Raw genomic sequence first — 23576 nt, forward strand, 5'->3', positions numbered from 1 at the left:
TGTATAGTTGATGAATCATATATAGTTAACTCACAAATGAATAAACTAATCTTCTAGATTTATTAGATAAAAGTTGGTCTGAATTTATTTTCTTAAAAGTAAGTTCTAATTTTACCGACAAATGAATAAAAAAAATATAATAGTTCCATAGCAAAGTGCAAGTGAATCCTGATTACAAAAATAGAATAGTTCAATGACAAATGATGCACATGTGTTCTTCATAAAAACTTAATAGAATATTCTTCCATCTGCCCAAACAAATAACTAATCAATTTTGAAAAATACCATCTCGAATTACAAAAGAAATAAAAACACAAAAACAAACAACAAATCAACATTTTCTTTTCCAATCGTTTGCATTTGCTATTTAAAAAACAATAGGTGATTAAAATAATTATCCTTCCAACACTACCAAGCATTTACCCATTTAGCCCATTTGCTAATTGATGCACATGGTTGGCTGTCAAGGGTGTTTGAAAACTAGCAAACTAATTCACAATCATTTTCAACTAAGATATTTTCTGTGTTCAATTCGTCATCCCCTTATCTCAAATTTGATTCAATACCACATTCATCTGCCAAATCACATTAAGTGGACAATAGGAAAATGGAACAAAATACATAAGCTTCTTATAGCATTCAAACATACAACAGGCAAAATAAAAAAAAACTTGAAAAAATTTCAAATTATATTGGCTTCTACGATTTATAAAAGTCATATTCTGTGCCAAATTGGTGGCATCACAACTGCATTACACTATATTAAGGGCCAAAAATTTTGATTTTTGTAACCTTGTTACACCATTTACTTCAAACGTAGATCAACCAAAAATTTCTCCAAACAAAAAACCCTAAAACATATGAATGGGAAACATCAAAGTGCGAGCAAATAACTAAGAACATTTGAAATACGGCACACCCAGATGCCCAAAATTGAAAATACAACACACAATTGTAGGTAAACAAACATATATGCATAAAGAAGGTATGCATGGAGAGTTTACCGATTGGGGGATTTTCAATTCATGCCGATCAGACGTTAATGGAGAAAGTGACGATCATTTGATGATTATTAAAGAAGATGGTCGAATCACACCTACCAGCCTCCTTGTTGTGGATGTTGGCAGCCCCCTTAGCGAAAATGACAAGGATGTTGGGCAGGGCAACTCCCTGACAAAGACAAAGGAGATTAGGGAGCAAATTAAAAAGAATGGTATATTCATCATTTACCAATTTATTCAACTTTTGATTTATTCGTTTTCACCTTATTTTAGTCAAAGGCCATTTAGACAAAAGTTATGCGTGGGTAGGCCTTTTGTCACAATTCCCCATAAAAATTGACTTTAAATGATGAATCTTAAGATTTAAGTTTTATATCTTACTTTTAGAAGAAATTCTCTATTAAATTAGGTAAATTAATTCTAAGTCGAATTATTATCTTCAAGTTGGTGATAGGGATAATGATGGCGAGATTTTGCTAATCTTGCACCTTGCACCCTCGCCTTATATCTCAATAAAGCATCAAAATTGAACCCCAACTTTGCTCCTTAACAGAGATGGTGATCCCTATTCCCCAAAAAAGGAATTGAATAATTGTTATTTTATAATTTCTAGTATAAAAAGAAAAATAACAATGAGGGTTGAGTTTATGTGTATTATAAGATAAGAAGGTTAATTATACCAATAATCACTCAACTTTGCATTCTATTATTATTTGGTCATTGAATTTTGAAATGTTATTTGTTAGTTACTAATATTTCAAAACTGTTACTATTTAGTCACTAAATTTTAAAATGTTACCTGCAAGTTATTGGTATTTCAAAATCGTTTCTTACTCATCACTCGTTAGTCACTGAACTTTAAGTCCACGAGTGACAGATAAAAAACAGTTTTGAAATATTAGTGACTAGTATGTAGCATTTTAAAATTTAGTGACTAAACAGTAACAATTTTAAAATATTAGTGACTAACAGTAATATTTTAAAATTTAATGACTAAATAGTAATAAAATGTAAAGTTGAGTGATTATTGGTGTAATTAACCCTAAAAGGGGCCAATTTTATTTGGGCAAGACGAAGATTAATAACCCCATCCCTACCTCCCCAAAAAAAATTTATTAGAAATTTTTGCCACCCCAATCCTTGATCAAAAGGCCTTTGACTCCTTCAAATCAAATAAGAGAAATATTTTTACCATCCTTACCAATGAAGAACTCTACTAAACCAAGTTGGGTCCAAATATTATATTAAAGTTGAGGTCGTGTATAGCCTAAGTAGCGAAATAGAACTAAACTTGGTGCACGTAACAAAGTGAAGTTCCAGTGTAAATGAATATATATAACACGTAGAGATTTTGATGTATTAATATTTTTTAATTTTTTATATGCATAAAAGTCAATATAGGTCACATCTATGAACTTAAAAAAAGGGTGGAATTAAAATCCATCTCAATCAATCAAGTTTAATTTTTTGAATCTAAAATGAAACTAAAATTTTAATAAAATCAAAGCAATGGCATCCAGGGGCATTTTTGTCCATCAATGTGTCAGCTTCGTTTTTAGATAATTTGTTGGGAAATTTATTTACAACCATAACTTTTGCTTTTCACAACCACTACAGGTAAAATATTAAATTTTAATATTGACAACCACATTTATTACTTTGTACAATCATTTATATACTAAATATACCCTCTAAACAACCATCCCTCAAAAAACACACCCTACGCGCATCTAAACTGTTCTTCTTCGCATCAAACCCTAGTCTTCTCCCTATTCTCCTTCTTCGCGCATCAAACCCTGTTATTCTTCTTCTTCAGACCATTCTCATAGACCACCATTGACCTCTCGTCGCCGCCCACTTCGCTTGCCTCGCCCATCATCTTCGTTGGAGTTCCCTGAAATCGCAAAAAATGCCCTTCAGTTAGAGGTTCCCGAACCGTGGGGTTCGGGAAACCCCTTACCCCCCGCGAACCTCATTGTTCAAGGGATGAGGGCTTCCCAGAACCGCGGGGTTCGGGGAAGCCCTCACCCCCCGAACAACGAGGTTTAGGGGTAAAGGGTTCCCCGAACCCAGTGATTTGGGAACCTCTAACCCCCCGAACAACGAGATTCGGGGGGTATGGGGTTTCCCAAATCTCGCACTTCAGGGATAAAGGTTCCCTAACTTACTTAATTTGCATAGTGAAATTCGGATCAGATTATGTTGAGTTATTAATATCAAAAATTAAAATTATATATATTATAACTATATTTTGTAAAAAAACAAAAAATTTATTATATATATACATACATATTATATGTATAGTTATAGTTATAATTATATATATATAATTATAACTATATATATAATTATAATTATAACTATATATTATAAAATATATATATATCAAGGTTCAAGAGAAATCAATTCTCTCGAATCTCAAGATTTGGGAGAATTAATTTTCTCCGAATCTATAGATTCGGAATTCCTTCAATCTCTCGAATTTTGAGATTCGGGGGTTGAGGGATGCCCCGAATCCCGCAGTTTGGGGAAGCCCAAATTGCCCAAATCCCAAGTTTCGAGATATCCCCCAGGTCTCGAACCCCGATGGTCGAGGTTTCAAGGAAGAGTATTTTTTATTTTTTAATTAATTTTATTTTTTTAATTCATCACTCATCTATGTAAATTATGTGATTTAACTAGTGATCGATGTTTATGATGTTATAAATTATGTTATTTTTAAATATAAATTATATAAATGCATGTTATTTGATAATATTAAGAAATTATTTTAATTTTTAAAAATATTAATAATTTTCTACTGTTTTATATTAATTTACTATAGTTGCTGCTATTTGAAAAAGTGACTGTGGCGATGATGGGTGAGAAAGTGGATGCACACGCTTGAGGAGTAATGGTGGGTGGTTAATCATCAACGATTTAAATGAGGGTAAATATGAGTTTTCATTTGAGAATATTTTAGAAATATTAAAAGTGGGTTATAGAGAGTAAAATATGTGGTTGCAAATAGAATTTCCCTAATTTGTAAGGGAAATTCTATCCACAGCCTATAAATTTGCTCTTCACATCTCATACCCCCACCAAATTCTTTACTCATTTTAAAATTCATATTTTACCATCACAATCCACAGCCTACTCTTTTCTTTGACCACCCCTTGATCGTTGCCTCGACTTTCTCTTTCTCTTTCGCACTATATACACACAAATACATTACATATATATATATACACACACACGCGCATGGTCGGCCATGGTTGCCAACTCCCTGCCATTGATGGGTCGGCCATTGCGACCAACCCACACATTCTTTCTCTCTCTCTCTTTGCGACGACTGGGAGGTGGGTCAGCAATGGCGACCGACCCACCGCCACTGCCAAGGTAGGTCCGTTATGGCCGACCCACTGAGAATGGGGGAACCACCGAACCTCAGGGTTCGAGGAACCCCAGAATCGCAGGGTTCGGCCATCGCTGACCCACTTTGGCAATGGCGGTGCCCACCTACCTCAAGGCTATCGCATAGAGAGAGAGAGAGAGTGTTGGGGGGGGAGGGGAGTCGGCTAATGGCGATGGGTTGATCTAGCATTTCAGTAATATGGCTAAGTTCATATTTGATTATGTTCATTTGTTTTCTGTTTTATGTTTTCTAATCTGAAATGTTCAATTAAGACTTCATTTTTTGAGTATTACTAATGGTGTAGGATACGTGGTAGCAGTGGAAGCACAGAATTCTCTTGTTGGAGATACTACTTGTGGTTCTTTGCCCCAAAGTGTTTGTAAAACTTGTTAGTTGCTTAGTTGTTACAAGCAGAGCTGATTAGTAGTGTAAAAGAACGAGTATGTTTGAATGACAATTGTCCCTGTTTCTTTAATGCATCAAATTTGGGATGAAATTGGTGAGAATGATGAGGAACGGGATAAGATGCTTTTCTAGATAGAGAGAATGTGTGGGTCAGCCGCCATAGCCAACCGAGCAATGGCGACGAGTCGGCAGCTATGGCTGACCATGCGCGTATGTATATATATATATGTGTGTGTGTGTGTTTGTGTATATATGATGCGGGAGAGAAAGAGATGGGCGAGCGATAGTCGGAAAGAGTAGGCTTTGGGGTAAAATAAAAATTTAAAAATTAGTGAAGAATCTAGTGGGATGTGGACTCTGTGCTGGCAATACAATATCCCAATTTGTAAATTCTCCAAATACTGGTTGAGGCTACTTTTGTCAACTCGTCTAATTCTGTACGACATTAGCAAATTTGTCTTTGTGCACCAAATCCAAACATCCGACTAACAGACAGGAGCAGTCTCAGACTCGGGCCGATTGTCTCTGAGACGGTAGGGAGCAGATCTGTAATTTCAGAATCCACAAGGACGAAATGTAATACTGAAAAACCTCAGGGGTCTCTAAGCAATCTACTATTGAAAACGACATCAGTGCAAAATTTGTCAAAAAATTACCAAAACAATGCTCCCTGTGAGTAATTTTTAATTTATATAATATATTTAATAAATCACTCTAATAGTGACACTATATATACAATTATAGATTATACCCATGACAGAACCCTTCTCTCTGTCGCTGTTTTCTCAGAAAACTAGCATCACCATGAATAAAGCTCCAAGCCCTTACAATTCTCCACCGCCGCCGGCGTCGAAATCCACCATGCCGATGCTGTACTACGGCCTGGTGGTGGTCGGAACAGCCGCCGTCGTCCTCGCACTATACAACCTCATCATCTTGAAGTGGTGCTCCGATCAAGCAGATGGGCCGCCCCGCCGGGGGATGATTCCGGCTCTGGATTCCTCGTCCGGCCGGAGCTTCGACGGCTCCACCACCGAATTGGTGAGCAGTTTCAAGTACAAGAAGGAGCAGCAGCAGGAACAAGGCTGCGACAACGAATGTCCGGTGTGCCTGTCGGCGTTTGAGGACGGCGAGGAGCTCCGGCGGTTGCCGAGCTGCAAGCACTGCTTTCACGCTGATTGCATCGACAAGTGGCTATACGCTCACTTCAACTGCCCGGTGTGCCGGGCGCTGGTGGAGCCGCCAGTGCTCCTGCGGCGGACGGTGGCGGCGGATCAGGCGGAGAATTCGCGAGAAGAATTGCTGGGGGCGGATGCGGTGTGAGAGGGATTTGTCGTCGTTTTGTTCATCTTTTTTAGTTAAAGTGGTTTTGTCGTGTATAAAAGTGGTGAAGACATCATGTATTTGCACTGTGAATGATTCCTCGTGGGATGGGTGAGCTGTGGACCAAAGGCGCTGATAACAAGGGGCCGGCAATCTGTTGATGCAATATGCAAAGCAAACTTGTACTCTACTTCCCATTAGGGGCGAACCAGTGGTATTTACATTTGTCCCCCGCTGGAACCCCTTCGCATTAACACACTTAATGACACCCAGCCGTATCAACCTCCTAATTTTATGATGTTACAAGCTGATTATATTTTGTCAATGTATGAACATCACAAATGTGACTTTCATATATATGAGTATATAACCAGATATGATTTAACTTTGTCCTCCTATTTACCTATATATAAGTTTGATTAGCATGATAATACCCTCACATTATTCTAAATTTTTGGAATTACCATTCTTGCGCAGTCATCCGCCACTTGTGTTTTCGATTTCGACAGAAAAAGTAAATCATAGGAGAAGATTTTACCTTATTACGTAAGAAAAAAAATCAAATCCACAACCTATTAATACGAATCTCAAATTATCATGATTCAACCCCTTAGTTTGCCATTATACTGAATTTCAGTGTGTTGAGGTGGGGGGTTTGGTTTGGGTAATTTTCACAACGCTTCAGCCCACTGAGTTTGACAAGGACGAGTGCCGTGGGAGTTGGGGTAGAGTGTGGTGTGGGACCAAATTGTCGTTTCATTCACTCACCAAGTCTCCTCGGTGCCAAAAAGATTCTAATCAAGTCTGCTCCCATATTTACCTTTTCTTTTCTTGGTGGTAAGATATGGTATTTGCCACTGACTCACGCATTCGTACAACATATTTTATTAAAAGACCAAAAAACTTGAGGCCTGAGTTGGGCGGCGTTTCGTATTCATAGGTATAGTTTAGACTTTAGATGGTAAAGTCGTAGGAAAGTTGATAACACACTATCTCAAATAGTTTCTGGTATGAGTTTTATTGGATATTCTAGAATCTAGATGATGGTTGGTACTGACCTCACCAGGATTAGAAAGCAAATAAACTATGTTCTTATGCCCTCAAATTTCCTCTGTTACCAAGAAAACAAACCCGGTTGGATAACACCAAGTAATACACAAGACAAGGCCCCCAATAATTAGGTGAGAATGGATAATTACATATGGTACCAATTAAAGAGTGATTTTCATTACAATATAAGATATTACCAACCCATGAGGCTGATTAATTCTTCTCAAATATTGCAGGGCAGCATTTCAACCTGTCAACTTCCCCAGTTGAACTATTTTGAAGTACGCTACGCTGAAAGGCTACATTCTTCTTAAATTGTCTAACCTTGCCTGTAAGTCACTGTCTATCCCGCTGTCCTCGTTTCCTGTCGCTTCAGCTTGTGCGACCTTGTTCTTCGCTGCTGGGGCAGCTACAGCAGATGATGGTGCATTCAGAAGCTGCGTGCAGAATTGGGAACCAATAAAACGATTAGTGTAACTCAAATAGTTAGCTCCAACAGATTGCGGCATTTAGTCTAAGTTTGAGTAAGAAGACTTCATGGAATAACAGAAATACCTCTGAGTTTATGTCGATCCCGATCTCATCAAGAACCTGATTCACGAGCTCTTCTGTTTCTTCTTCCTCCTCATCCCCTTCCAGAGCATCATCAATGGCATCTCCCATGACCTCAGTAACCATTTCCATCTTTTCATTTTGCATCTCAAATTCTTGCATAATTCTCTGCAGTGAAGGCAAGTTCATCTGCCTATTCATCTGGCCCATTGCCTTTGTGACACCTTTCATCGCCTCTCCCATTGCTTGTGTTGACTTCAGAGTCTGAGTTTTCACGTTAAAGAAGTCAAAATGTAGTACAACCATGAAATAACAAGAAAATACTTCTAAAATTTGCACAAGCACACAATCATACAAGTCCACACATAAATAGAAATGATCAGCAAGCTAAAATTTATCTAGCCAGCCCCACATCGTGGGATAAAAGTTTGATGTACAATGTACACAATCATAGAAATAGTGATAGCAATTGCAACCAAAATCGTGGAGAATCAAACTGAAACCAAGCTAGTCAACACAGTTAAAAACCGTTTGACTGGATAATAGTTTGATTTGAGGAAAAACTAAACACTTTTTCAATGAGTATGCTTTAGTTATGGTTTTCATTAAATCCAAACCAAAACTCGAACTTGAACCGAACCAAATGTGTGGGTAACTGAATCAAACCGAACCGAATATACGTATATATAATATATATTTATTTATTTAATATATTATATATATACATAATATATATATTGACTAATGTATTTTTTTACAAGTATTTTAACTAATGCATTACAAATATAAAATATTTAACATTTATAAAGTAATTAACAAATAAAAATAAAACCTAATCTTAAATTATTTTATTTTTATCAATCAAATAATTATTAATAAAAATAACTAATTAAATATTTAAAAAAATAAAACCTAGTGGGAGATTATGGATCAAACTAAAAAAATCATAGTTAAAACTGAAACCGAATCAAAGCCGAATGGTTTGGTTATGGTTTTTAATTTTGAAAACCAATGGGTAATGGTTTGGTTTTGATTTTAGTAATTTAAGTTTGGATTGGTTATGGTTTTGACAAAAACCGAAACCAAATCGAACGATTGCCAACCCTATACAGAAGACTGAAATTTGCACTTCCCTGCATTTTTGCAAGTTCAATATTGAGTTACTTCGGCTTTTCTTGGTAAACTGTAAAATATACTAGCTATCTCTTCTGCCTTCTTTAGCCCAAATGAGAATAAAAATAATATGTGTGTGCATATATATTATATATAACATATGGGCCAAAACTTGGTCCCAATCAATAATATTATTAAAAATTAATAACTCAGTTTGATCAAGCCCTAATACGAAGTTGTCAGGAATGCCCAAAAAGTTACCAAATGCACATGCAGCATTAGTATATAAGCGGGTAAGTGTATAATTCAAATCAAAAAGCCATATCATAAACAATAAACTGCTTCTTCAGAGAATAGATCCAACATCTGTCACAGCTATCTGGGGGTTTCTCTCCTACACCCATTGAACTTCCTCAATTGCCACAGCATAATAGTCCTGTGACAACAAGGTTACCTTAACGCGTATGTGTGCTTGCAAGAGTGTGACAATTCTTGGTCGCATGGGTTCCCTCCTGTGTTTTCTGATTTCATTCTTCCAAAAAGCAGGTCTTTTGTATCAATTTTTGGATCAATCTTGAACCACATCCATATACCTCTATGCTTCCCTAATCTTTTTCTATCATTTTGTTTTTGCATTTAAGAAGTTTGGTGTCCAGATCTTGATATCAATGGCAATGGCTTTTGGCTTACTAGGGAATGAAAAGGTCTAAAAGAGGGGGGTTTCTTCACATCGGAACTGGTCGAAACTCGAAAGAATAGTAAGTTTCACAGTAATACATATATAAGTATATTACTGTCAATTACTTAAATGCCTGTTTGAAATACCTTAGTTTTCTATTTCTATTTTCAAAATTCTTGAAAAAGAAAACAGAAAATGCTATTACAAAGTACTTGAAATACCTCAGTGTTTTTGTATCTGAAAAAATGAACATAACTTCATTTTTTACACACGAACAATGAACACACTAAGGGTCAAATTCATTCTGTTACCATTTTCAGTTTTATGTTCCATTATCACTATTTTTTTAAAAGAAAGAAAGAAAAAGAGTTTGAAGCGCTATTTTCCTTCCCAAAGAGGAAAAAAAAAAGTGAATGCAATTTTCAATTTTTTGCAAACAAACTGAAACACCAAAACGGTGTTTCCATGTTCATATTTTTGTTCCAATTCAATTCACTTGCCACCCTTGTTATTGACTCAACTTTTTGGTAACCACCCAACCATATCCCATTCATCAACTCTAGGGCTGAGCATAAAATCGGTTTAACCGATTAAATTGAATCAACCAGTTCGGTCGGTTCGGTTCGGTTAGCCAATGTGAGCGGTTCGGGTTCGGTTAGTATTTTATAAATATTTCGGTTAATCAGTTCGGTTTAGGTATTTGGGCAAAAATGCCCACAAAACCGAACCGACCGACTCTGGTAGCGGCACTACCTCACTCCAACGAAGTCCATGTTCTGTGACTTCTGTCCATTGCCTTTCTTCTTCGTTCTTGCGCAAGCGCAGCACACCCGAGAGACCGCCTCACTCGAGTCACCCCCCCCCCCCACCCGTCGTCAACCTTCATCTCGTCTTCGACTCGTCAGCTTCTCCCTCACCCAACACCCAGCCCTCCTGCACCCAATAACTTGAGACCCAGCCCCCCTCCACCCGTGTTTGAAGCATCGACCCTAGCCCCAGGTCATCAATGGCTAACCCTCACCTAGCCGTCGCCGTCAGACCCAAACACCTTCACCGTCGGCGATGGCTTCCCCCCCACCCCCCTGCACCTGATAGTCCGAGACCCAGCCCACCCCCCCCCCCCCACGTAGAACACGACAGCAAAACCATAAGCCATTTCACCCTCCTCACCTCACTGTTAACAATCTTGCGAGTATCATCGTCATCGATTTGAGAAGGTAATACAATTTCGACAACTTAATCGTCGTGTGGTTTTGATTGTCATGTTCAATCTGGTTGGTTTCCCTTGATGTTTGTTTAATCTTTCAATGCTTTGACTTGGCTTTGCTAATTCGTTGTTTAACTTGTTTCTGTTTTTTGATTTGCTTCGTTGTTTACTTCTTGTTTTGTGTTTTGTGATTTGGTTCTGTTCAGTGTTTTGTGATTTGCTGTTTGTTTAACCTATAGATACCTTCCATGTTTCTATTGGCTTTCTTCCATGTATCCAATGTTGGGATATCCATGTATTAAATGTTGAATTGATCACAAAATTAAAAAACGCGAAAAGATTGCAATCTCGGGGGGATGTGATGGGTGAATATGGCAATCAATTTTGGAACAAAAAGCTTTTTATTGGATGATGATGATGATGATGATGAGGCTGAGGATGATGCCCCCACACTTTTGTCTAACTTTGAGCAATTAAGTCCTTAGCGTATGCTCTATGGAAAAGGAATTTGAATTTGGTTTCTTAGTGTAGTAAGAACTCAGTAATCCACTATAATTGTCATGAGTCAAAATCAAAAATCATCCTTTGTTTTCCGTTTTGTTAGTTTTCAGTGTTTGCTGTTGCTGATGATAGGGGGTTAGGAACTTAGAAATCAATATGTATTTGGAATTGACTTGGAGGTAAATTAAATTAATATATCAGGATGTCAAGGAATTGAATCAAGATGTATTCGGTTAAATTTTTGGGCTGTTTTTCGGTTTAGTTTTTGGTTCGGTTAGTTTAAAGGTCAAATCGGTTAATTCGGTTCGGTTTTTGGCTATTTTTCTGGTTTGGTTTTCGGTTCGGTTAGTTCAAAGTTCAAAGTTCAAATTGATTAATTCGATTTCAGTTATTTCGGTTAGTGTATCAAGTCGGTTCGGTTCGATTATAACCGAATGCACACCCTTTGATTCAACTCAACATCCAGCAACCAACCAGCCACTTTTTGTAAGGGATAGTTACTTTAGTCAATACAAATAATTTCTTACACATTTAGCCATCTGATAAGTGTATAACATTTTTATCAAAACATCATTTTCAGTTTTTATTTTTAAAAATTTTGAAAAACAACATTATCAAATGCAATGCTTAGTTTCTACTTTTTTAACAGGAAATGAAAACAAACACAAACCAATAATATAATTCATAATCAATTTTAAAAATAATTTATTATATTTGAAATTATTTTTTATAAAAGTACTATGTTATATATTTAGTCACAATATAAATAAACAAATTTTTTATCAATCATGGTTAATTTTTTCCAGAATTTTGAAAATAAATAGAATTGTCGAACAGCACATCTAGCTTTCTTCTTTCTCTCAAAAAAACACAAATTGAACTCAATTTTGAAAAAAAAAAATAGAGAACATAAAAATTGACAATGTTATTGAACAAGCTCTTGGCATTTGTGTATTTATGTTCATGCATGATTGCATCGGTATCTGATTCTGCTTGAAACATAGGGTTATCAACCTATGAGATTTTAACACTACCATTATTCTTGCGTAGGTTGTTCCACCAGAGGTTAGTAGCAAACATATATGAACTCAATAAATATAAAATTTCTAAATAATCCGAAACATAACACAACTCCCATTTGTTAAATATTCAGTAATAAAATATTTCTTTCATTTACTAGGCTTGAGAAATAGATAGGTTAAAATTGAACACAATTTCAAAATTATTAGCCCAATGCAAGTTCAATTTGTTAAATGTCAACAAATTATTTCTTTCACTTAATATAGGTTTGAAAAATGAGAAAAAACCAAAATTGAATATATTTGTGCATGAATGAGCCAATCAAGTCTGGCTTGAAGACACCAACTAGTTTGCAGTTCAAGTATTCAGTAACTTTTCGTGCAAAAGTTAGTTTACATTGTAAGGTGGGTTTATTTCAGCTGTTACTTCTAGCAAAAAACTTTTGTCCTACATAAAATCTTTTTTAGACAAATTAAAATCCGTACAACACCAACTTATTTTGCAAAGAAAAAAACTTTAGAAAATGATGGCAAAACATTGAACTTAAAGAAGATTTAACCATAAATAGAAATGGTTAGAGAGCTTGCACTTATTTAGTTAACCCCACCTAAAGGGATTAAGTCTTGTGATTGTTGTAGTTGTATTTTTTTTGATAAATTGTGATTTCTGTTGTCATTGATTTATTTCCAATGCCTTTGCACTTAGAATAATGCTATACGTTATGAAAAGAAAGTCAACTAAATTTGTGAAATATATCTCTTTCACCAAATGAAACAAGCCCTCCCCAAAGAGAAAACAAATACATAGTTTCTTGTACTTTTTAAAAGCTAGTTTCTGAACAAAATTTAAAAGAAATTGCTCCCAACAAAGCTGCAATGTGAATAAGCAAAAAGAAAAGCATCCAATTTAACTATAAAGGACCAGATAACTAAGGAAACAGACACAAGGGACAAGCAAACATATGAACATAATAAAAAACTGACCTAGCACGGCAATCATGAAAAGATCAAGACACAATATTGTTTGGACATTTTGATAATAAATATATATATTATAGAAATACATAAGAATAATAACCGTTTGTCTTTTTTTTTTTTAACATTACAAATACTTTTTTCTTTTTACTTTACAAATACTTTTAAAATTTATTGTTTCACGACAATTAATTTTCTATACTCTAGGAAAGGAGTTTGAATATAGTTCCATACATTATCTACTTAAAGAGCTCTATATAAATAAGTTGAAAATTTTGACATTCAAAAATCTTGAAATTAATAAGTCTAGCAGAAGAAATATTAATAGACAAAAGAACCATATTATGTTTTATTGCACAATTGATATCATCAATATCCAACTTATTCTCATTTTGTTTATTTTGACATTCAAAAATCTTGAAATTAATAAGTCTAGCAGAAGAAATATTAATATATGTTTATTTTGTTTAAGTGGTCAACATGTGTTTTATTTACTACAGACACAGGTCCTCCAAACGTGTCGAAGAAGTGTCTAGTGGTGGAAAAGCTAAGCAATTATAAGCCAATTTTAAATAAGTATAAAACACATTTAAAATCATCCATGGATCTTGGAAATTAGATCACAAATGATAATGGGGGTTAGATGATGAACCAAAAAAATTAAAACATAAACAATGGTGTTCATGTCCCTTTTCCATGTTGTAAAGGTTGAATTCACAATACCAACTATGTGATAAAACACGACCATATCAATTATTTCATTCACCACTATCTCTTAAAACTTTTTCATATGAAGATGGTGTTGGAACTTTATCTCACATTCCCTCACTAGAAGGTTACTTCAGGAAGGGTATCCGATGTAAAATTTTTCGATGTTATTCTATTATAAGATGCATGGATTTGTATTATCAATGTGACTTTTAATAATCAATTGACATTATGAATGCCATGCTAGCAACCCTAACTTGGTTAAGATATGATGTCGATGATGATGATGAAATAATGATGCTAATGAATGAAAACCAAAATTAGAACTACTAACCTGAATTCTAAGAGATACACCCTGGAGCTGGGATTTCAGCTTATAAAATTTTTCAATTTGATGTCGGGTCCTAATAAGGTCTTTTGCCATCACCTTAACAGCTCCCTGAAACAAAAGAATTTCAAATCAAACAGATATACTTAAGCAGCAAATACAGTCTCTAATTGTATAAATAAATGGACTTGTCAAAAAAATTGTATCGGCAAATGATAATAAGTCAAGGCTAAGATATGAACATCTACAAACCTTAAAAATCACAATTACTACTTTGATTGTCTTAATTTGCAACACAGATGGCAGAGAAGAAGAAAAATCTGCAAAATATAAATATCACATCTGCTACAGTATTCATACATGCATATACATACAGAATAAATTCACGTACAAAGCTGAGCATGGCACATTAGCTTAGTAGATTGATTAATTGGCTTTGCCCATAAGAGACTAAAGCAACATGTAATAAACTGAATTAGGAAGCTATCATGTTCGGAATTCTAATTCTTGAACCAATTTCCTTAGAATAAAGTCAAGGCCCTGAAACTTGCTCAATACAAATATAACCACCACATGGTCCACCGAATATAACTTCACAGTTATACATATCAGCCTGGCGGTGAAAGTTAATTGTCTAATAGAGGATGAACAAGGTATACCATGAAGAGAACTCATTAAAAGAGGATGGTTCATGAAAAACTAATCAAGCATCAGAGGTAGGTAAGTCTCTAAAATTACTTGACAGGACACCAGCACAGAATTTCAAAATCATGCACCTTACACTAGGTCCTTCAGGTGGATCAATCAAAATAGATATTTTCTCTTTTTTTAATTGATAAAGCTCTGTATGAAAGGTTCTTTTTACAACATTGAGCAACTCCATATTTGCAGTAGAACTTTAATGGTTGATTTACGCACAGTATTTTACAGTTAAACCTGAATATTAATGCTACTTTTGGAACTGGAACTTGAAGTAGGAAAAAAGAAAATAAAAGGAAAATCAATATTCTTATAGACATGTAAAAATGTGTTCATAATTGTCATTTTCTTTTCCTTTTTGTCAAAAGATTCCTTGTTCCGAACATATAGGCTAAAATAATTTATCACCTTAACTCACTCCCCCACCCTCCCAGGCAAACCAACATGTGCGAGCGCATGTCAATTTTGCAGCGACATTGAGATACAGTGCCATTTAGTCATCAGTTGTATCAATTAGCAAAAGACACCTAAATTTCACATGCAATTGTGTTGGTCCATTTTGTTAGCCAAAATTCAAAGCCAACTAGTTAATGACAGTGCCCATAAACATATTTTCATTCAACTGGGACCTGCAAAAGCAAATAAATGGGCCTAAAACTTAAACTCATGATATAACTAATACCAGAGAAAATTTGTCATGCTCTTTTTGAAAACTGTACAGTTTTCAATATGTCATAGAGCATACAGAAGGAAGCATTAAGCAATAGAAAATATCCATCTACACGTGTAGGTAAATTAAAAAGGGTGATTGGAAACTCTAGCATAGAAACAACTCGAATCACAATAGGCACAGATTTGCATGCAGTTCTAATTAAAGCCGTCTTGCATAATGAAGACTTTAATGACCTGAACAATATAAATTTTGTCTACAAGTGTATATAACAAATGGAAAGGGACAAAACTTAATCTGATAAGTCTTACCATCTGCCCTTGCTTGGCACTTTTCTTTATCTCGACAATCAATTTCTTCTCTTGGGCTTGTAATCCTTGCCTCTCTCTTTCTATTTCTCTAATAGATTTGTCCAGCATCCTCTTATTCTCGCGCAGGAGTTCTGAGAAACATCCAAAAATTCAACTTTAAGTGAGTCTATCAAGCATAGCTGTGGCCTGGATGATCTAATATTTTGTTGCCCTAAAATACCAATCAGCAGCCATTTGAGCAACCAAACACCCTAACATGGTTGTCAAAGGCTCAAGGTGCACTGAGGTGCAAGAGTGCTTGGCATCCAGTGGTGTACAAACTTTTAAATGGGCACAAAATATCCCTGTTAATACAATAAAAATTTGGCTTCTAAAGAAAAACAACTTTAGTTAACATAAATAATGATGCAGTCACATGACATCATTGTCTTTAACGCCCAGTAAGATGAAGGCAAAACTATTACCTATCTTTATGTTACAGAATTAACCATGTTGATGTTAAAGAATTTCTGGATTATCAAGTATCATCGCATTTGGTCAAGCTAGTCATGAAAAGATATTTACTGCTTGAATTCAACTAGTGGATCATTAGAATTTATTATATTTCACAAATCAGTTAATCAATTTACAGACGTACACTAATAGAGATGTGACTCAATTCTGGAAACTATGAGCAAAACTGTAAGACACAATATAACATGGCCAACTTATACCCTTCTTACAGGTTTTTCACCAATTCTCAGTAATCACAAGAATTGAACAGCACAGACGCAACCAAACAGTAAGCAATTTGTGAAGATCAAATAAGCCATATCATCTCAACAGTCAAAACCGAAATCGGCGCTATCTTTTGGGGACAACTAGAGGAAATCATCACGTAATACCCTAATTAAAATCTAAACAAGACACCACAAAACCAATCCCCTGATAAAATCAAATTAAAGTGAAGAATCCGAGATCTACATATTCGCAAAAAACAAAACCACAGGCATAAATCTTGTACATATATATTGCCAAGTAATTGCGAAGTATACAGATCGGAAAAACGCACCTGCCGGTGTCTTCCGCTTGCCGAAGAGGAAACTCATCTCGATCGATCAACAAAGGCCGACGTCTAATTCCGATGCACCGCCGGATCTCTCTCTCTCTCTCTCTCCGCAGAATCTGTGAGGACTCGACTTGATCAACACGCTTTGCTGTTGTGCGATGGAACCATCTCACAATAACGCGGCACAACAATACATAAAAGCGTAGTGGGTGGGAGAAAACTAAAATAATAGATATATAAAGATAGATACAGCACACGCGGCGGACATCTGGAACGATGGTTTTCTGTGGGTATCGGTCCAAATCCAACGTCCAGCGATTATTGTGAAGGAAACAGAGGAGGAAACATGTCACGAAAGTACTTTGCCCTCTTTGAAAATGTTACAAAAATTATTTTATTTTCTCATTTTTATTTCAATACATTTTATTTTATTCTATTTTTTGTTGATAAAAATAAAAATTGAAAGCCAGGTTTAACTTTACTATAAATTGTCAATAAAATAAAAGCGAAAACCGAAAACAGGGTTTGACTTTCCAAATTTATGTTTGATATTAAATTTATATTGTGGATAAAAAAATTGTTTGGCCTATCATTATTCAAATTACAATTATTATTATTGATTTTAAATTAGACATAAATAATTTAATTAAATAATAAAAATATATAAAATAATGAGTTCCCTTTGTTTATAAGTCATTCAAGATCATAATTCTTTCAAGTTAATTCTTTTTTTCTTTGTGAAAGTTTTTTTTTTCTCTCACAAAAAAAAAAAAAAACTAAAAAATTTGATTCCATCTCAAACCATTAGTGTATATATAATGTTATATTACACTCCAATTGAAACCATCCATACTAAACAAATGCGAACTGCGTAAATAATGCATCGTTTCCACTATGTTCTCTAATAAAGTCGTGAATGGTGCAATATGCACTTGAGGTGTATGTTTGGGTGCAAAATCCAAATGATGGCAGCATCACCTTTAGGATAGGAAAATGAGCCTTTAGCACTCCTAATTTATCGTTCAATCACAATGCATAGTGCTGAGTGATGGTAGTTGAACCACTACCTCGTCCCACATGGTTGTTGTCTTGGGTTGCACTAATCATCAAAGTTGTATCTCTTACTTTTTACCTTTATATGGTGACATCCATCCATGACCCCAACACAATTCTAGTAATAATGTTTGACATTCAACCACATGAGTACAGGAAACCTAATACACAAGTATATTAAATGAGGTTAAATTTAATTTATGTTATAGAACAAATAATACATTGGGTTTAACCATATGTAGGGGGACACAATTTCGAAGAATGGAGACATATAATATAGGTCCCAACCTTGCATGTAGCCTTCAAAACATGGTATTTTCAAAAACACTTGATTAGATATGCAAAAGTCAGGGCTGCCTTAAGACATAGGCCAATGAGACCTATGCCTAAGACCCCAAAATGGGGGGCCTAATAATTTTTTTTTGCCAAGTTCAATTTAAATGTTTTAACATTAAAAATATTTTTTACTCAAAAGGACCCAATAAATTTCTAATGATAAATATTTTAGTATTAAAAAAAAATTCAATAAAATTTTCATATTTTTTATTATTTTTTTAAAAGACTCTAAATTTTAAATGGCCTAGGGCCCAACTCCCATGGGTTAGCCATGGCAAGATTTTATTGAAAAGATGATGAGATTACTCGACTTCATCGAAACTAAAGCTGCGATTAACGCTGGTCAATAGTGAGGAAAGGTTATCAATTTTGGAAGCAATAATATTTTCAAACTAGCCCTTAACTATACTCAATTTATAGGGTTTACGGGTTTAGGCTCATTTATGTAAAGATATCCGTTTGTATTTTGAGTTTAGAATTTAAGATTTAATTTATAAGTTCATTCATATATTAGTTATATCAACTGACAACTCAATGGAATTATTAAGTTTTTTTGTCGTCATGTGATAAAATCTTAACCTTCAACATATAAGAGAGCTTATATATTGAGCATATCTATGTATTTTTTGAAACATCATAATAAAAAAAAAAAGATAGATTAAGAATGTATATATATATATATATATATGTATAGTAGAATAAAGAGAGGGGAATTATTTTGCAAGAGAAAATTGTTTGATATGTTAAAGAATTTTGACTCTTCAATCTACAAAAGATAAATATTTGATTAAAGTTGTTATCTTAAGTTATTGAATTTGTTGTTAGCATGGTATAATATCAGTATTAAATAGTAATGAGTATTTTTTTTCAAATATATATGTTGTTAAGTGTATGTTAATACTATGTATTATAAAATGTATGTATAGATATAATATCATACAAAATGACATAATGAAAATGTAAGATTATTTAATTATTGTGAGAGATATTTTGTTGATTTTAACTTTTACCACACAAAATTATTCAAGGTTGTGTTGAGCCCCGAGAAAGATTTTATTTAGCATCATATTATTTAAAATTTCAAGTTCCATATCCTTTTTTGATATAAAAATATTTGAATTTAATTCTAAATTTTATCCCCCATATTGATTAAAAAAATAGAATTATTTGAAATAAGATGTCATTTCATATTAATTTTAAATGAATTATTTCAATTAATTCATTAATAAAAATTAATTAACTTTTTTGTTCTATTGTGTCTTACTTTGATGTACAAAAACATTGAAACGGTGTTGTTTCAATGTTTTTGAAATATTTTTTATCAAAAAATGTTGAGAAACATCAAAAAAGAAAAGAAAAGAAGAAAATAACTTTTGTAATTTTAGAAATGTTTTGAGGTCATTTAACAATGTTAAAAAAATATGTTTTCAATTTAGAAATGTCTTAGAGACAAAAACTAAGGCTGTGTTCTCTTTATTTTTTAATTTTCAGTTTTGATATTCTATTTTAGAAAATTGAAAACGCGTTCTTTTTATCATTTTGAAAAATTATTTTTTAAAATAAGAAATTAGAAAATGCGTTCTTTTTGAAATTTTAGAAACAGTAATTTAGAAATATTGAATGTTAATATATTATTAAAAATATATATTTTTTAAAGTTAATGAATTTTGTAATATTTTTTTATATTATAATAATAAAATATAAATAAATAAATATATTTTGAATTTAGAGTTTGTTTTGGATAAAAATATTCAAAAATAATTTTTTATTATTTTGAGTTTTTTATATAATTTTTATTTTTAAAAATACATTTTTATTTTAAAAACAACAAAGAGAATGTATTTTTATTATTTAAAAAATTAAAAATTAAAAATTAAAAATAATTTAAAAACAGTAAAAAAAACGCAACCACCTTAAGCGGTTTTTCATTTGTAGAAAATCATTTTTTGATTCTTTTGTTGAAAAATAAAAAACCCAATTGGGTCCTTGGATCAAAACAAGAGGTGGATTTGGTCCATCAGATCTAAATCAAAATCTGTTAGATCCATCTTAATGGATTCGACTGAATATGAACCCCTGGCCCATTACATTGGGTCCTTGGATCAAGAATTCTTTCCTTTTTATTTTTATTTGGGCTTGCGACTTAGACTAGGTAGGTCCATTTGGGGATTATATAATATTATGGCCCATTACTTAAAATCATTTTTTACACATTTTTTTATAATGATCAACACTGAATCAAAAATAATTTTATCAAATAAATAAATATATGGTAATTACATTTATAACATAGAAATAAAAATTAAGAATATAATTAAATCTATGATTGCAAACTACAAATTTTATGGTATAGGATTTATTTCCTCTAAGCACATGCTATGCTCTTGTCTAGTCATCTATGTATGGTTAATTAGTATGAGAGATTATAGGCTAATTAAAACAATTTTTTTGATGAAATTTCTCAAAAAATTATTAACATGGAAAGATATTAGTATTAGTGTCATGATAAAACATTAATTATATTGAGGAACACATTTGTCACATTTATAAAACATTAAATGCGGGTGCCTCCATCTCTCTCATTGCGAGAGAATGCGTTGTTCAAGTGTTAGTGTTGGTACAATCTTCAATTAACTTTAATATTAAAATACTAAGAATCCCAAGTCTCAATAAATTAAAATGAATTATACAATATTATTCGAAAAATGATGTTAAGAGTTATGATTAATAACGATGTCATCAGTTATGTAGTGTCTCTTCATTAGAAGAGATTAAAGAGACTATGTTTCATTGTCTCATCTGTCTAGTATCTCATATTGTCATCAATCATGATTCTTAACATTATTCTTATTTAAATTATGTGTAGTGAAATAATTTTACCAATGCATGATAACTTATTTTATTTAGAATTTATTTAAAATAAGTTATAATTACAAACACTACCCAATAATTACTTTCTATTTTACGTAATACATACATCTATATATATAGTATGAATTAGCTTTTTAATTTTTTAAAATAGGAAATAAATAATTGGGGTGGAGTGGAGTGTAGGGGTGTTAACGGTTTAAATTGGTTCGGTTATATAAGAATCCAGTAATCGAACCATTTTTAACGATTTCAAAAAAATATGAACTGTAATCGAACCATTACATATATAAAATCAAACCATACATATATAAAATCAAACCATGACCAATCCGTCGCATCGGATTGATTTCGGTTCTATCCAATTAACATTTAGTTTCTAAACATTTTCGCACAACATGAAATTACAAATAAATTTATTAATTAAAATAAACTCATAACTTCATTAATATTTCAAATCTTGAAGTAAATGTAGAACAAAATAATTCATAAATTACCTCATCAAATGAGATTACATCAACTATTTAGTATAACAATAGTGTATAAAAATTTAGAAATAAAAGATTTCATGAATAACAATAACTAATAATAAAAAAGAAATAAATAAAAACTAGTAGATTAAAATTATAAATAATAATATATTTATGTGTATGTATATATATACTTAAAAAATTATAATATATATACAAATATAATATCGGTTCCAGTTCAATTCGAATTACAGTTTGAAAAAAAAAATCAGTAATCAAATTAAATATATCGCTTTTTAATTTTTTAAAATTAAAACATAATCGTTGAACCATAAAACCAATCCAAAAAGCACAATTCAATTCGATTTGGTCCGATTTACTGATTTTTGAATATTTTTTTGACACCCCTGGTGGAATGGAGTGGAGGAGGAATATGTAGTAGAGCATAATAGCAGGTGAGGATGGGAGGTGAGTGGTGAGGGCAGCATTAAAAGGCTAATAAGGCTGACTTGAATCTGGAGGAGAGCTATGGTGCTGCTGCTGCTGCTGCTGGCTACGTTGTAGTAAGTGTGTCACTGACTGCTCCCCACGCCTGGAAAGCAAGCCCAAGCCTGACGCACAAATATATCCCCCCCATCAATTTTCCCTATTTTACACACACATATTTATATATATAATAGAAATTTTATCTATATTTTTTAATGATATTTTATATAACATAAAAGATGTTTTCTATGATATAAAAAATATATTTATAATACAAAAAATACCCTTTTATAATATAAGTTTTTTTATTATATATAAAAAAAACTTCGAGTGTTTATATATATAAACAATGCTTTATGCGACTCTTCTTCTTGTGTCTCTCTCAACCGTGCAAATGTGAAAGCTGCCGCAAACACAGCGTGAGCGTGTGTGAGGCTACACTTTTGTTTCTTTTGGGGCACTGGCGCACGTGCGCACGAGGGGACGCCTTCTCTTCCCTTCTCTTCTGCCGACTAAAAGCTTTTGCCGTTAAAAAGACAAAACCGCCCTCCGCCCCGTCTCCCTCTCTCTCCCACTGCTACCACTCTCTTTCCTTCACCTTCTCTCTCCAATGAATTAGATGTATTTTTAATTATTTCTACAAAATGTCTAATATATCTTTACATTATTTCTAATAATTAGTAAAATTATTAGAAATAATTTTACTAATTATTTCTTTTGCATTACACCTTCTCTTTTGCTTAACACAACGGATTAATTCTTTTTAAACATGAAACTTAGTTAGAAATTAAAATAGTTATGGTTTAAATTAAACACTTGTAATCATGTCAAACAAATTTCTATACTGGTCGGCCCACCTCTATTTTTTTTTAAAACAATTATTTATTTTATTTTAATTAAGAAAAAAAGAAAAAGAAAATTGGGTTTGATGAAGAGATTTGAAAGCAGACAGTTGCATGGGTGAGAAAAGGGGAAATCATGGGGATGATGGGGATTTAAGTGGGGGCAACAGTTGTAAATCATGTAGCTTTTTGACTTTTCAATGTGCAATTAGTTTAAAAGTTTTTTATTTTTATTTTTTTATGCTCGGTTGCAATCGATTGGAATGAGTAAAAAGATGGGAGGGCAGAGAGGGGAGGGGCCCCCCTTCGGCTGGCCAGAAGAGAAGAGAGAATATTATTAATTAATAGTAGTTTGATTTGGATGTCTCGCAAATCCAACCCCAACTACTCCCATTATATGCTTTTGTGTGTTTCAAAAAGTGTTTTTGGCAAATCTCCCTTTTTCCCCCCTTTGCTCCAAAAGTAGGCTGTGCATGTGTGCCATATTATGTCTCATCCTACCACATTTTGACTTCTCTTCAGATTCCCCCCCTCATGC

The 23576-nt window shown here is 33.4% G+C and overlaps 2 protein-coding genes across 2 annotated transcripts; one reads left to right on the forward strand and one right to left on the reverse strand.

The window, feature by feature from the left end:
- Positions 1–5533: 5533 nt before the first annotated feature.
- Positions 5534–6508, forward strand: LOC127806523 (RING-H2 finger protein ATL52-like). The gene has a single exon (XM_052343877.1). It carries the CDS (start codon positions 5554–5556, stop codon positions 6121–6123), a length of 570 nt encoding a protein of 189 aa, XP_052199837.1. The 5' UTR covers positions 5534–5553; the 3' UTR covers positions 6124–6508.
- A 768-nt stretch (positions 6509–7276) lies between these two features.
- Positions 7277–17191, reverse strand: LOC127806645 (vacuolar protein sorting-associated protein 2 homolog 1). Its single transcript, XM_052344058.1, has 5 exons — positions 16987–17191; positions 15936–16066; positions 14262–14366; positions 7729–7989; positions 7277–7610 (listed from the first exon to the last, which is right to left on the reverse strand). Exons 1-5 carry the CDS (start codon positions 17021–17023, stop codon positions 7473–7475), a joined length of 672 nt encoding a protein of 223 aa, XP_052200018.1. The 5' UTR covers positions 17024–17191; the 3' UTR covers positions 7277–7472.
- Between the last annotated feature and the right edge of the window lie 6385 nt (positions 17192–23576).

The sequence above is a fragment of the Diospyros lotus genome, chromosome 7 (genome assembly GCF_014633365.1).
Source record: "Diospyros lotus cultivar Yz01 chromosome 7, ASM1463336v1, whole genome shotgun sequence".
In the NCBI taxonomy this organism is placed as follows: Eukaryota; Viridiplantae; Streptophyta; class Magnoliopsida; order Ericales; family Ebenaceae; genus Diospyros; species Diospyros lotus.

Bases quoted from the DNA above. Each gene is read 5' to 3' on its own strand.
- LOC127806523 (XM_052343877.1), top strand. From the start codon at position 5,554: ATGACAGAACCCTTCTCTCTGTCGCTGTTTTCTCAGAAAACTAGCATC.
- LOC127806645 (XM_052344058.1), bottom strand. From the start codon at position 17,023: ATGAGTTTCCTCTTCGGCAAGCGGAAGACACCGGCAG. The intron at 14,367-15,935 runs GTAAGACTTATC...CTTTTGTTTCAG, and splicing joins GTGCCAAGCAAGGGCAGATG to GGAGCTGTTAAGGTGATGGC. The intron at 7,990-14,261 runs GTTAGTAGTTCT...GTGAAAACTCAG, and splicing joins GTGTATCTCTTAGAATTCAG to ACTCTGAAGTCAACACAAGC.